Source organism: Condylura cristata, unplaced genomic scaffold (genome assembly GCF_000260355.1).
Source record: "Condylura cristata isolate star-nosed mole 26May11 unplaced genomic scaffold, ConCri1.0 scaffold00017, whole genome shotgun sequence".
Lineage (NCBI taxonomy): Eukaryota > Metazoa > Chordata > Mammalia > Eulipotyphla > Talpidae > Condylura > Condylura cristata.
The window spans coordinates 36,119,954-36,135,040 of NW_004567118.1; the positions used below are offsets into that span (position 1 = coordinate 36,119,954).

Below are 15,087 nucleotides of genomic sequence, written 5' to 3' on the forward strand. Positions count from 1 at the left end.
GCCTACTCCTTATTCTAGCTGCTACACAGTGATAGAATGTCCAGAAGAGACCCCCAGTTTTCTTTTCTCCTTTTGAGATCCCTGTTTCTTGTTCCTTTCTCTAGTCTACCTTATGGTAATACTTGTTTATTAAAAAAAATCTTGTCGTTTCCTTTTCCATGCTTTTAGGAGCATAGTGAGAAGAAGCAGCGGGTCAGGTTCCAGCTGGAGATCTCCAGCAACCCAGAGGAGCAGCGCAGCAGCATACTGCACTTGCAGGAGGCTGTGCGGCAGCATGTGGCTCAGATACGGCAGCTGGAAAAACAGATGTATTCCATCATGAAGGTAGTGACCGGCCAGTTTGAAGGTGGGGGACAGTCTCCTAGGCTGAGGGAAAGCACCTCTCACGTTCGCCTGTCCTTAGTCTTTGCAGGATGACAGCAAGAATGAGAACCTGCTTGACCTGAACCAGAAGCTTCAGTTGCAGCTCAACCAGGAGAAGGCCAACCTCCAGCTGGAAAGCGAAGAGCTTAATATCCTCATTAGGTGCCCCAGTGTTCCTTTTCTTTTTTAAGATTTATTTATGTACCCAAGAACTGGGGTGCAGGCTAGAGGTGTAGGGGGTGAAAGGATTCAACAGAGACAGAGTGGGGAGCAGAACAGGCAGATCTACTGAAATACACTGCTGAGGGGAGCAGCGGGGGGGTCAGGAGAGGTCTGCCACGCCCCCCTGCCAGGGAGATCCCCGCATTGTTGGCATCCGATTGTTTTCAGCTACTCCCTATGCTTAACCCCTATTTTTTGATACTTCTTTCAGTCTTACAGTCCATACACCTTATAATCCAGAGTTTCTCATGGGTACTGCAGGTCTCATGGTTTTTGAGTGTCAGTATTCCTTCTCACTCACTGTGACATTCAAAATGGTCTCATTTCCAAACATCTGGGGGCTTGTGGATCACTTCCCTGCCAGGGATTCAACTCGTGCTGCAGTGGCTTCAAAGAGCTTCATAGTGCTGCACTTTAACCCATTGTGCCACCAGGGAGGGCCCAGGTGCCCCAGCATTCTTTCCCAGTGCCACAGCTGGAGTCATTTCTCTTCCTTGCCTGTGTTCTAAAGAGCCCAGTATGTATTTTGAAAGGCTGTTGTCATAGATTCAAGCATCCCTTTCTGAATAAGTCAACTGGACTTGGCCAAGAGGCTGAGAACAGCAGAATTCTTGGGATTTTTCCTTACACTACCTCTAGGGAAAGGAAAAAATGGGTAGTTGGATAGGTCACTTTTGTGACCTTGACACTGTGCAGCTGAACATATCCACAGAGGAAGCTGTCCACAATTGCTGATACAATCATAAGGGTTGGGTTATTAATGGGAAGAAGCTACTTACTTTTTCAGTAAGGTATAGACCTGAGAGATGGGGTTTGCATTCTGTACTCCCAGGTGAGAGGAGCAGTGAATCCATGAAAAAAAATTAGGGAACACATGTTCCAGAATAGGTATATCTTTGGGGTTTACTTCCTATATAGATCATCTGGAGTATTCCACTCCAGTACCTCCCTGTTGCCCTTGTTGACTTTGGTCCTTCTGTCCATTTATAGGTGTTTCAAGGATTTCCAATTGCAGCAGGCCAACAAGATGGAGCTGCGAAAGCAGCAAGAAGATGTGAGTGTGGTTCGTCGCACTGAGTTCTATTTTGCTCAGGCACGGTGGCGTCTGACAGAAGAAGATGGACAGCTAGGAATTGCTGAACTAGAGCTGCAGCGCTTCCTCTACAGCAAGGTATTGAGCATATACAGTCACAGAACAGAATGACAGTTGTATTAAGAGGCATTGACCTCTTTCAAAGTCCGAGTCACAAAAATAGTAAAACAAAAGGGGCTAATTATTATATGATTATTAATGATAGAAACATGAGCAGAGGTCCCCTTGGACCTATTTGTTACATGAAGTAATACAGATCTACATAAGCTTGATCAAATGCTTCCCTTGTTGATTATTGTCTCTAGAAATGCCCGGAAGAAATGATCTTCCACGTCCAGCTTGTAAAAGAACCATTAATTCTAGCATACAGCTTTCCTGCATTTAACCTTTTGTGAAGTATCAGTTCCTATCCCAAGCCCCCAGAAGTTTGGAAATGAGACCATTTTGAGTGTCACAGTGAATGAAAAGGAATACTGACATTTAAGTACCATGAGACCTGTAGTACCCATGAGAAACTCTGGATTATAGGGTGTATGGACTGTAAGATTGAAAGAGGTATCAAAAAATAGGGGTTAAGCATAGGGAGTAGCTGAAAAAAATCTGATATAGCAATTCTCTAGCAGGCTCTTCAGAAATGCTTAATATTGTGGATCGGGTGGGGTGGGGTATCTGTCTTTATAGGTGAATAAGTCTGACGATACAGCAGAACACCTTCTGGAGTTGGGCTGGTTCACTATGAACAACCTCCTGCCCAATGCTGTCTATAAGGCAAGTCGTTCCCCCATTCCTCGCCATTCTCATGCTTCCTGCTACTGGGCATTTGTAGTAGCCCTTCCACATAAACCCAGCATTGCCAGCAATGCGGGGGTCTGAAATGATGGAAGCTTGCCCAGCTTCGCAAGACCATTTCTCCCCTTCTAAGTCTGTAGAAGACTTGTGGGTTAATTTATCCCCCAACCCTACAGGTAGTCCTGCGACCCCAGAGCTCCTGCCAGTCTGGACGTCAGCTAGCCCTACGCCTCTTCAGCAAAGTCCGACCCCCTGTTGGGGGAATCTCTGTTAAGGAGCACTTTGAGGTTAGTGAACAGTCCTTTGTGTACCCAGGAAGAAGAAGCAGTCAGCAGCTAGAAAGCTGTTACCTTATGCTATATAAGGGTTAGGAAAACTGAGGGCTGGTGTCTGAGCTTAATTGCTTCTTCAGCCTTTTTCCTCTTTAGGTAAATGTGGTGCCTCTCACCATCCAGCTGACACATCAGTTCTTCCATAGAATAATGGGTTTTTTCTTTCCTGGCCGAAGTGTGGAAGATGATGAGGTTGGTGATGAAGAAGATAAATCCAAACTGGTGACTACTGGTGAGAACTTTTGAGGTGGAGCTCCAGAAGAAATGGGGTAACGGCCCCAGAGACAATTGGCGCTTCAGAAAGAGGATGACAGCTGGTGTGCTTGCTCTTTCATAGGCATACCAGTAGTGAAGCCTCGGCAGCTGATTGCAGCAGATGATGCCACACCCCTGGGCCCTGGGAAGGGTGTGGCACAGGGCTTGAATCGGAGTTCTGGGGTCAGGAGATCATTTCGCAAAGCACCTGAGGTATCTGATATGCTCTTAATGACAGAAAAATGGGAGCTGGGTTTGGCCTAGCTAAGGTTTCTTGTCCTTTGCATCTACTCCAGAGGGTGACAGGAAAGGGAGATGTTTGGGGTCCTAAGTTTCTTCTGATGGTTTTAGGGACTCATGCTTTTCCTGCTTGTTCTAGCACCCCGTGGATGATATTGACAAAATGAAAGAGCGAGCGGCTATGAACAACTCCTTCATCTACATAAAGATCCCACAAGTTCCACTGTGTGTCAGCTACAAGGTCTGCTCCTCCCCAGCATTTTTTAAAACAGGGTGGGAAGTGAACCAGATAAAATCATCAGAGGTGAAAGACAGAGTTCAGCTTGTGAAACTAGCCGATGCGTGCTCCACCTGCTCCCCTCTGCTCTCCTTCCCAGCAGCTGGCACCATTACTAGGCTGAGGTAGAGGAAGACCAGTATCTGTAGGTTACCGCTGCAGGAAGTGACTGGCTAGACTTGGGCTCAAGTACTGGCTGGGACCAAAATTAGCACTGACATATTTCTTCATTCTTTTCTCTCTCCTCTCCCTCCTCTTGCAGGGTGAGAAGAACAGTGTGGACTGGGGCGACCTGAACCTGGTGCTCCCCTGTCTGGAGTACCACAACAACACATGGACATGGCTGGACTTTGCCATGGCTGTCAAGAGGGACAGCCGCAAAGCCCTGGTTGCTCAGGTATCCTGCCAGAGTTACGGCTGTTTTAGTTAGCACGGGGAGCAAGCAGGTCCTCTGCTCAGGAACATTTTATTGTGGGCGATGTTATCCAGCACCCTTGGGAAAGGGCAGGTGAATGAAGTGAGTGACTTTGCTCAAATGATTGAATTGAATCTTTACTGTTTCTGCTGCTAACTACTGTTGAGTTTCAGGGAACTCAGGGCTCACACAAACTCAGTGTTAGGGTGGACTCAAGACTGTATGCTTCTTGAAAATGGAGATCATTTTTAATTTCAATTGCCCCATTGTGCCTTCACGTTAAGTTTCATTGCCTCCGTTTACATTGGTTTATTCTGCCTGCCCCACTAATATTTACCTTCCTTTTACTGTCTAACCTGTCAGGTAATCAAAGAGAAGCTAAGACTGAAGCCTGCAACGGGGTCTGAGGTCCGGGGAAAGTTGGAGACTAAATCAGACCTCAACATGCAACAACAAGAAGAGGAAAAAGCCCGGCTCCTCATCGGTTTAAGTGCGGGCAACAAGAACCCTAGCAAGAAGTCCATCTTTGGCAGGCGCAAGTGATCCGGCAATCCAACAGTGGCTGAAGTACAGGAGCTGACTCTGGCTCAGGCCCCAGGGACTTGTGGGGTGGGAGGCACTTCTCTTCATCCATCAGGATTAGTGGGGCCAGGAGCCCACAGGGTACTGTGGAGAAAGGCACTACTCTTTAGCAGCTGGTCTGTTCCCAGCAGAGCATGGAAGATAATGCTGAAGGTTCTACCTCACGCTGATCAGCAGGCCCAGGGCCAGAGGGGCATCAAGAGCACAAGATACAGGGAATAGGCCCAAGGCTGGGGGTCAGCTGAAAGGGTGAGGGGACAGTCCTGATCAAGTGTGGTAAATTTTTTTAAAGATTTATTTATTTATGAATACAAGAACTGGGGTACAGACCAGAGGTGGGGAGAGGGGTTGAGAGGATTCACCAGAGACAGAGTGGGGAGCAGAACAGGCAGATTGACTGAAATGCTGAGGGAGGCAGCAGGCCAGTCAGGAGAGGTCTGCCATGCCATGTGGGTCACTTCCCTGGCCAGGGATCGAACTCCTGCTACAGTGGCTGTGGATAGCTTCAAAGTGCTGCGCTTTAACCTGTTGCACCACCTGGGAGGGCCCTGTGGTAAATTTTTATAAAGACATATATATAAATATATATATATAGATATATATTTCTAAGTATAACTGCTTTGCCCCTGTGCCAGAAATTGGAGGCTGGCAGGGGTGGATCTGACCCTCATTCAACTGCCTTGTATGAAAGACGTTAGTGTTCTGGGGGAGATAGGCCTTTCCTCAGTCTGTGCCAAGCTCACTTGGGAGGATGGCAATAGGAAACAGGGCTGGCCATGGGTCCCCCTGGGGTACACCCTGGAAACGGTAAGAAAATGATTTAATGAGAAAAAAAAATATTTTAAATTTGATGTTGGATTTTTTTTTCTTTTGTGTTGAGTGCAAGTGTCCTTCCCTCTCCGTCAATCCAAGACACATCCTCTAGCTGCCACTCTAATGAGGTGGCCTCTTCCCTTCTGTCTGAAGCAGTATCACAGATACTCCCAGCTCTGGTATGACATTGACTCCATGCTGATAGGTCTCTGCGCATTTTAGTTTTGACTAAACATGGAGGAATTAGGATTTGGGATAGGGGATGGTTTTGGCTGCATCACTTGCAGTTCTAGTCATGAACAGCAAAGAAAAGGCGGGGCTCATGTAACAGCATCAGGAGGAGGAACTGTTTATGTTACTGAGACTGCAGATTTAGCAGAAGAGGCAGAGTCTGGGGATGGGAGCAGGGAGCTGTCAGCAGGAGCAACATGCCCGAGTGGCTCCTTCTCAGAAGGTAGGCTGTGGGATTCTGACATCCTGCCTGGGGAGGTGAAGAAGGAATGGGCTTGAGGCCTGGGAAGAAGCTGGTGAGGAGGATGTTAGTGATACCCAGTGTGGGGGTAGGGGAGGGAGGTATCTTAGCTCCATAATGAGAGGTGAAGGCTGTATTTCTAATGTCTTAGGGGGAAACATCCAGTGATTATTACTATTTAGATGACTTGAATTGTCTCCAGAAAATCTAGGTTTTGGTCCAAAGTAAGGGTGACAGTTTTACATGGTCAAAAACGTACCTCTAGCTAGGGCTGAGACTTGAGGGGGAGGGTGTGCCTGCTAAAATGGGCAGAAACTAATCCCTCAAGGGCAGCTGGTTTAGAGTGGCTTCCTTGGTTCCTAGCAGCATGGCAACATCCGGGCCCCCTTGGTCCGAGGCTGGAAGAGCCTCTGGTCAGGTGTGGGGACCACCAGGTCAGATCAGGAAGAACTGTGGGGACAACGGGGGCATCAGTGCCAGCATCAGAAGCCCCTGGAGCTGCTCCCACTGCTAGTAGAGAAGCCTCTGTCTGAGTGACCAGTGCCTCAGTTCATCAACCTTTTTCTGCCGGAATTTCCCATTAGGGGGCAGCAGCAGCTGAAGGTAGGTCAATGAAATCCCGGAAAGGGGTCTCTCAGTTTTAGGGAGAAGATCTACGAACAAGCAGTCTCAATTGCCCTGTTCTCCATTTCTTTGTACAGATTTTAGGCCTCAAGGCTAAAGGTTCTTTTGGAACTGTCCTCAAGGTGCTAGATTGTGGCCAGAAAGCAGTATTTGCAGTCAAGGTAGGAGCCTGGGTACTCTTCCACAATTTCTTCTCTTTGCCTCCAATCTTGATTCCAGAAAGGAGTAAACAATTCAGTGATGTATTTGCCTTTTAGGAGTCATCATGCCCCTATAAGTGGTGCCCACGGTAAAAGTCCTACAGAGGGACAGTTGAAGCAGTGCAAAGAGGTTAACCTCCAGGTAAGAATAGTCGTGGGAAGGATCCTGGGAAGAGCTAAATCCCAGGTGGGGAAAGTACCCTTCTTGTCCACTGTCTGCCCTCCGGGTTCTGTCCCTCCCTAGCTAACCTAACCTTCAGTTATCCGAAGGTCAATGAGGGAACTCTTTCCAGCATGACCTAGTGTGTTCCTTAGTATTATGTTGGTTCTGAAAATACCAGGCAGGCACTCCCAATTGCTGAGTTCACTTGAACCAAAAGTGAGGTCAGAGGCTCCCTTTCAAAACAACAGGGTAAAACCTGACTTCTTGGCTGCCTTGGTCCTCTGTGACCCTCCTTTAATTTGCTGTTTTCTTCACCCCTAGCGACAGATAAACCATCCTTTTATACACGGTTTGGGGGACAGCTGGCAGGGAAAACGGCACCTTTTCATTAGTGAGTGACTGGCCTCATTCCCAGGGGCCATCTGTACTCCCTCTCTAAGGTCACCCATCCCTCTCTTCTGCCTTTGCTCTGTTCCCTTTCTCATAGCACCTCTCTCCCCCAAAGAGAGAGGGATCAGCAGGTGGCGTGAGTTTGGGCAGGAGGGCTACAATGCCTTGAGCCCAGGCATCGTAGCCCTCAAATGCTGCCTAGACTTGTGGTTTGCAGTATACAGCTTCTGCAGCACAGATCTGCACTCCCTGCTGTTGGCTGCTTTGCTGAGGCTTCCATCCGCCTCTTTGCTGCTGAGCTGGTTCTGGTCTTGTGTAAGTGAAACCGGAGTGCTAATGGAAATGGGGAGGGACAAGCTGGATGGGCCACCAGAGAGATTAGTGGTATTCATTTTGAAGGTTAAAAAAAAAAAAAGGGGGACAGGGATGGAGGCTACCAGCGAGATCAGAAAGGCCAGGAGAGCTTCAGCCCATGCCCTGCTTTGTCATTCATAGGCTATCCACCACTTGGGCACCATCCATCGAGATGTGAAGGTAGACTTACGTGCTTTTTTGTGTGTCTGAGGAGGGGCATTAGTAAGAAGTACCAACAGGTCCAAGAAGGCAAAGGGGAGCTGCAAACAGTTGACATTGGAGCCCTCATAAGTGCTAAGGACCTGAGTAAGGGGCTTCCGGGTACAGATGTGAGAGCAGAGTAGTACACCTTCAGTGGGGAGTGCACATGATGAAAAGGGGCTGATAGTAAGAGGGAAAATGGCAACTTCTTATCTGTGATTTTTCAGATGGAGAATATCCTTCTAGATGAACAAGGTAAGCTCTTTGCTAGTCCAAGAATGAGAGGTATTTGGTTTGGGAGCAAGTCATGACTGAGGAGAGGTGGAAGAGCCTTACTGCTGCCTTCTGTTTCATAGGCCATTTGACACTGACGGACTTTGGTCTGGCCCACCACCTGCTGCAGGGAGCCCGAGCCTATACTGTCTGTGACACCCTTCAGTATATGGGTGACAAAGCTGGGTACGCACTGGCAGGAGGCCAGCCCGTGGAATCAGTGACAAAGTTGTCTCAAATCTGTAGTCCCAGAGGTCCTGAGTGGAGGGCCTTACAACCATGCAGCTGATTGGTGGTCCTTGGGGGTCTGTCTTTTCTCTCTGGCAACTGGAAAGGTGAGAACTGGTAGAAAAGTGGAGCCTCCCCTTGCGGTAGGAAAAAGGACGATCTTAGGAAATCTTGCTTTACTCTAAGGAATTGACACCTTTTCACCCCTTAACTCAGTTCCCAGTCGGCTGCAGAGAGTGATCACATGGCCATGTTGACAAGAGTGACCCACTGTGACTCGGAGAGCCCAGTTTCTCTTAGCCAGGGGCTCTCACTCCTGCTCCATGAGGTAAGGATGAGCACGATTTTCTTTCTTGTCTACCAAACTATTCACTCTCTCCTTTCCCTATCACTGAAGTGATAGTTCCCCATTCCTGATTATCTTGGGGGCAGGAGCTCCAGCTTGATCAAATACCACCTCACTACTTGTCCTCTAACCAACACTTCAAATTTCATGTCTGAGTTTTGGCCCTCCAGATGATCTCCCCATCCTGAGAGAGGTCACTGCTGAGACAGGGCCGCTGCTGTTTTCTTCCCAGTGCAGTTCTTTATTTCCACCTTTGTCCTGCACTTAGTGCTTTTCTCTATTTTATATTCTCTATTCTTTATGGTTCTTTTTCCTGCCCTCTACAGCTCGGTGAACTTCTCTCTCCTTTTCCAGTTTATCTGTTCAGCTCCTTTCCTATCCTGGCCCCTCATCCCAAATGCTCTACTTCTCTCCAGATCTTATGTCAGAATCACCCTCCATCATCTCCGCTATTTGCATCACTTCCAGCTCCCCCCTTTCTTTTGGGGTGTGGCCTTTGACCCAGAGCTCCTACAGAAGCAGCCAGTGAACTTTGTCATGAAGACACAAGCTACCCGGCTCAGTCCATCGGAGTCCATGCTCTTCAAGGACTTTGACTGTGACCTGGAGTCCTACCTGGCCCACCCCAGCCCTGCTTGAGCTCCTCTACAGTAGACTTGGGCCGCTCTGGGAATCTGAGGATCTCCTCCACTGACAACTCAAGATGAGCACCTTGATGACCTAGTGTTTTTACTCTGTGGCCTTTTATCATTCTGTTCTTGTTCAAATCTTGGATATTTTGCTACTGGAAGCCTCCGTTGGCCCTAGCCCTCCTCCCAGCATACAACTCACATCTGACCTTTTTCCTTTGCTTCATTTCTTCAGTGCTGTAGCTTTCAGCCAGAGGCTTCTTCCGAAATTTCCCCCTCCCGCTTCTCTGTTGTGTTTTCTCTGTCAAGTGTAGTAAACAATACTTCATGAGTTCCCAAGGTGCTTTTTATTTATATATTTAGTAGGCTTATTAGAAGCAGGCATCTCAATCTTAAATTTGCAGCTAAAACATTATCTGGGAACTCAGAGCCAATCTGGAATAAATAAACTTTTAGAAAGTGAACCAAATAGCCTAAAGTGAGAACAGGAACTGAAACTTGGGTAAGGGGAAATGCCTCTTCCAGGAGACACTGGAATAGCTATCAAAATTATTTCCAAAACAAAATATCACCAAAAGATACATTGATACTCAATGAAACAATGAGTACCTATGTTCATCATTTCTGTAGACAGCTCAGCTCATTTAGTTTTTGATGAGCAAATGAAAGGGTGACAGGAACCTTAAGATTTAAGATTAGCTCTGCATCTCAGGGACCTTTTCCTTTAGTAAGGAAAGTCATTTGGGGGTCCTCCCTGGTGGTGCAACAGGTTAAAGTGTAGCACTGCAAGTGAGTCTCAGCTGCCTCATCATGAGTTCGATCCCTGGTCAGGGAGGTGACCTACATGGTGCAGCAGACCTCTTCTGTCTTGCCCGCTGCTTCCCTCAGCAGTGTGCTTCATCGATCTGCCTATTCTGCTCCCCACTCACCTTTCATCTGTACCCCAATTTTGTATGCATAATTAAATAAACCTTTTTTAAAAAGTCATTTGGATCTTACATTTGTATACATTGACTTCATTTATTGACTTCATTTTTACTTCTCAAAAGCTTCATTTTTATTATTCTTTCAGTTATATCTGATCACTCCAAACCAAAGCGAGTTTGGAAGGTGCTTTGTGTACATCTATTTATTAATTCTGTTCCTAAATAAAGCTGGATTTTCCTTGTATGTTGATGGCATTATATTCAATTATAAGCAATTCTAGAGAATTGCTTTCCTGGATTGTACTTTGGCAGCCTTTTTGAAAATTCCTATGAAATTTAACTTGTGGATTCTGTAAAGGATGTTTATCATAATTCATAATGTTCTATTAAGGATGCATGGGTGGAATTTTCTGACCCCACTTGTGCTTTTCTTGAATTACTATTTGGTTTTTACCTTAAAGACAAATATTCAACTGACTATTTTTCTGTTCATAGTGATGCTAGACAACTTAACAGTCTAGTTTATGGTTCGTCTGCATAAAGTACAGACTTCATGTTATTAATTTTGAATGCTAGTAGCCACATTCATGATTCCATCTTCCTTTATTTTCCATATTCTTGTTTTTCTATGTTTTAATCTGTTTTCCCCCTTTATTATATTTATCTTTGTAAGCTTTTTTGGAATTAAGTTGGGACATAAATAAAGAATGTATCCTTGTCCTCTTGGTTATCTCATTTTTCTTTTCTAGCTTTTTACATTTTTAAAAGTTATAGTGAAAAAAAAAAAAAGTTATAGTGGCCAGAACTGGACATTAGGTAAACACCCTGAATAGTAAAAATAGGAATTAGTGGTCTTTAAAATAGCATTTTAAATGTTATAAAAGTATTAAATTAGAATTTAGGATAGCTGGTGTCTGGATCCACCAGTAATTATTTTGGTGTCTTTACATAAGCCATTTAAACCTCTCTGGTTTTAGTTTCCTATGTATAAAATGAGGGAATTATAACCACTGGTTCTTCATTTTGGAGGCGGGCTTCAGATTTTGTGATGCTTTTTGAAAGGGCACTACAGATGATTTTATGATACTGTGTGTCTGACCCAATGTTGATGAATAAGTGTGCAGATCACCCAAGTTATATAACATCTTTGATTACAGCAACATTTTGGGTTAAGGTTTTTTGACATGTTTAACATAATGTCACTAGGTTCCTAGATCAGATTAGATAGCATGGAGTGCCTGATCATGTATGTAAGTGTAGTTTGAAGCACTTTTTACCAAATGAGGACATTTTCAAAATACTTTCTTTAATCAGTGGTGCACTGTAGCAGTATTCTCTGGGTTGAGTGGAGGGATGGTAGAAAAAATTTGAGAGTACTTTTTTTTCCCAGAGAGAGTACTTTTTAAGAAATATGTTTATGTTATATATTTATGCATATAAGAATTGGGGTGTAGGCCAGAGGTGTGGGGTGGGGGATGTGTGAGAGGAATTACCAGAGACAGAATGGGCAGAACAGATGGATCTACTGAGGGGCGCAGTAGGCAAGACAGGAGAGATCTGTTGCGCCATGTCATAGTGACTGGTGACAGCTTGATAGCATTGAGAGTTCAACCCCTGTCTCACCAGGATGGACCCAAAAAGTACTTTTTGAAAGGGCACTGCTCCCACCCCCCAGTTTTAAATGCTCATCCCTAGAAAACATTCTTTCCTAACACCCTCTACCCCCATTCAGAATCTGTGAACTATATATACCTATTCATATGAAATTCACTTAACTCAAAAGTGTTCTTTTAAGTTTAGGTCCTATGCTCTGACTTTTCACTACCAGAACCACGTTTAAATAAGGATATTTTAACTTTGTGCTCATACAAGATTTAATCTTAAATCTTACAAGATTTAAGATTATTCTTAACACCAATCCTTAATATTTTTCTTCTAAAAAAGTGTCTTTGTAGTTCAACACATCTATCTCAGTACTTTATCATCTATTGGATCTGTTCATTTGATCACTTGCTCATTGATTTAACAAAATGCCATTCCTTGGTTATTTCTTTAAATAGAGTCATCAATGTAAACATCTTATCTAAGCTTTTAAAAACAATTAATTTGGGCCCTCCCTGGTGTTACAAGAGCTTAAAGCACAGCACTTTGCAGTTACTGCAGCACAAGTTTCATCCCTGGCCAGGGAGATGACCCACATGGCACGGTGGGCCTCTCCTGTTTCACCTATTGCTTCCCTCAGCAGTGTATTTCAGTCAATCCCCCTGTTCTGCTCTCCACTCTGTCTCTGGTGAATCCTCTCACTGCCCTTCCCCACCCCACCCCCGCCCTGCCCCGACCCCAAACACACAGCTCTGGCCAGTTCCTGTGTGTATAAATAAATAAAGCTTTAAAAAACAAAGTCATTTTTGCTGCATTATTAACTCCTGTTATGGGCCAAATTGTGTGCCATTTCCTCCCAAATTCATATTAAGCCCTAACTTCCAGAGTGATGACTGCATTTGGAGATATGGTCTTTAAAGACATAATTAAGTTAAAAGGAGTTCATATGGGTGCATCATGATCCAATATGATTGGCATCCTATATAATAGAAAATTAAGACATAGATTCACACAGGGGGAAGAACATATGAAGATTTATATAGGGAGAAGAGTCATCTAAAGATAAAAGCTCAAGAGGCCTCAGAAGAAACCAACACTATTGAAACCTTGACCTCAGACTTTTGGCCTTCAGAATTGTGAGAAAATAATTTCTGTTGTTTAAGCCATCGTGGCAGCCTTAGCTAATCAACACAACTCTATGAAGCATTCTAACAGATTGAGAAACAAGTTTTATTTATAAAAAAGTTACATACTTGTCTCTGGGGGGACAAGGGATTAAATCTCAGCACTGTGAAGCTACCTGTAGACACTGCAGCACAAGTTCAATCCCCAGCTAGGGAGCTGACCTTCATGGCACAGTAGGACTCCTGTCTTGCCTGCCCACTGCTCCTCTCAGCTGTGTATTTCAGGAGATTCAAAGGACATTAGACACCTGCTGGCAAATCACATAATCTCTGACTCAGTTCTTTTGTCTGTAAAATGGAGAGGTGGGGTAGGATAGGAGTGTATTTATAGTATTAATATCATAGACAGACCCTTAAAAGGATTAAAAGAGTTAACAGTGTTCAATTCATGTTAGCTGCTGTTCCAGTAAACCTTGAACAGGTGATTTGCCAGCAGGTGTCTACTGTCCCTTGCATGGAAAATCTAGTAATTGGGGACCTCCTTGGTGGCCTACAGGCTAAATCTCAGTACCATCACCCCTATGGTCTGAGTTCAATCCCTGGCCCGGGAGCTGACCCACATAGGGTCTCAGTACCTTATTTACATTTGGAAAAGTCAATATGTAACACTAATCATAGTCTGCTGCAGGCCCAGAGATAAGTCCCAAGAAAACACCTAAAATTTAAGTAGCTAAATTAAGAGTGTGGTTGAGACCACAGGTTAGCACGTGCAACTCACTCTGCCTAAGTGAAAAGTTCTAGTCACCTTTAACCTCAGAACTCACTGTGCCTCGCAAAGCGGGGTAACTGAGGGAAACTGCCTCAGACCAGGCCACCAATGCCTCCTGACGGGGCACGAAGGTGACCTGCTGGTCGCCGGAGGTATGGGTTCCTGGGTGCTCCAGCTACCTGGGCATCCGGCCCCCGCAGACTGGACGTCGGCGGTCTGAAGCGTTTCCGCCGCAGAGCGCCGGCCCCTGAGGCCCAAGTGGGGGCGGGGGCGGGGCCACCACTAGCCCCGCCCACAGCCGCCGGCGGGCGTCCCGAGTGGACCCACTACCCTGACGCACAGCCTCTCCGCAGCCAATCCGGGAGCGCGGCGCAGGTTCAAATAAAGACGGCGGGTGGACATGGCTTCACCTCCTGAGCCTGGAAGGTGATCAACTTCCTTCCTATCTGTGTTGAAGATGTGGCAGATGAATAAACGCGACACTAACCTGTCGCCTTCGCCCCAACCGGTGAGCAGGAGAGCCTTTTAGAGAAAGCAGGGCCAGGGGCTCACGGAGGGGCGCCCGTCGTGCCGACACCTCCTGGAAAGTTGGGCGGAGCGTGGGGCAGCTGGGGGGTTTGTGGAGTCTTTGTCCCGCGGCTTTGAGCGCCACCGTGTCGGAACCTTCGCACATTAACCTTGTCAGCTTCTTAGGCCGACAGGCGGATCCGCAGAGTCCGGGCTTTTTCACACACTTTCTCTTTCTAGGGAAAGCCAGTTATGAGAACGCCTCTCCGAGAACTTGTCCTGCAGCCCAGCGCCCTCACCAGCTCTGGAAAAGGTCCCCCAGTATGCGACACGCTGTCCCCATCATTGTCCAAGCTGGGACTGCAGGTGAGGTTCGCCACGCCAGCTTCTCTACTGGGCTCTTTGCCGAGAATGAGAGCTCAGAGGAACAGAGGGCCAGGGCTGGAACGTAATTAATAGCGATAATGAAGTTTTCTATCTCAGTGACATCTATTTACAGCTAATCAGGCCAATAGAGAGGTGCCCTAGGTTGGTTAAAGGAAATCCACGGGGAGACCCCGGACCTCTATTTAGTTGTTAGTTTTTATGACTTCCCCTCTCCTCTACTCCATCCCCCCTCCCCCCAAAGTTTATCAAACGGAGAAATACTGGGGTCTCCCTCTAATAAGGACTCACAGAGAGGCCAGTCCTTTCTGCTGCAAGACTGAGGCAAAACCTTTTATCACTAGAGGCAGCCAGAATTCTCCTGGGATCAAGTTACACCTCTTGTACCACCTTAAAACCTGTCCTTGTAGAATTGTCTTCACTGAGTCTTTTCTTTTTATCAAAGGTCTTGAGAGACCTTGTGGAAACTGCTTTTCAGTTGCTTAAAAAAGTGTTAAGGGAGATTGACTCCTCT

At 46.1% G+C, this 15,087-nt stretch overlaps 3 protein-coding genes across 4 annotated transcripts in view; all 3 read left to right on the forward strand.

Annotated features, from left to right (window-relative positions):
* Positions 1-4,911, forward strand: part of KIAA0100 (KIAA0100 ortholog) — a 30,202-nt gene extending 25,291 nt beyond the window's left edge. For both annotated transcript variants that reach the window (XM_004684860.2, XM_012726414.1), the window contains 10 exons: positions 169-324; positions 404-525; positions 1,576-1,756; positions 2,360-2,446; positions 2,644-2,754; positions 2,896-3,031; positions 3,137-3,267; positions 3,434-3,535; positions 3,834-3,968; positions 4,350-4,911. In XM_004684860.2, the coding sequence (XP_004684917.1) occupies positions 169-324; positions 404-525; positions 1,576-1,756; positions 2,360-2,446; positions 2,644-2,754; positions 2,896-3,031; positions 3,137-3,267; positions 3,434-3,535; positions 3,834-3,968; positions 4,350-4,529 (1,341 nt within the window). In that variant the 3' untranslated portion in view covers positions 4,530-4,911. The remainder of the gene's footprint in view (positions 1-168; positions 325-403; positions 526-1,575; positions 1,757-2,359; positions 2,447-2,643; positions 2,755-2,895; positions 3,032-3,136; positions 3,268-3,433; positions 3,536-3,833; positions 3,969-4,349) is intronic.
* A 514-nt stretch (positions 4,912-5,425) lies between these two features.
* On the forward strand, positions 5,426-10,074 carry LOC101619071 (uncharacterized serine/threonine-protein kinase SgK494; the record flags this gene model as incomplete). The annotated part of the gene is given in 13 exon segments (XM_012726099.1): positions 5,426-5,560; positions 6,217-6,456; positions 6,555-6,638; positions 6,735-6,766; positions 7,248-7,477; positions 7,480-7,545; positions 7,963-8,040; positions 8,142-8,278; positions 8,280-8,393; positions 8,503-8,511; positions 8,513-8,614; positions 9,049-9,063; positions 9,065-10,074. Coding segments are annotated over 13 exon segments (1,449 nt in total), but the record flags the coding sequence as incomplete, so codon positions are not given.
* A 4,065-nt stretch (positions 10,075-14,139) lies between these two features.
* Positions 14,140-15,087, forward strand: part of SPAG5 (sperm associated antigen 5) — a 19,260-nt gene continuing 18,312 nt past the window's right edge. The window contains exons 1-2 of the mRNA XM_004685150.2: positions 14,140-14,190; positions 14,430-14,555. Of these exons, the coding sequence (XP_004685207.1) occupies positions 14,140-14,190; positions 14,430-14,555 (177 nt within the window). The remainder of the gene's footprint in view (positions 14,191-14,429; positions 14,556-15,087) is intronic.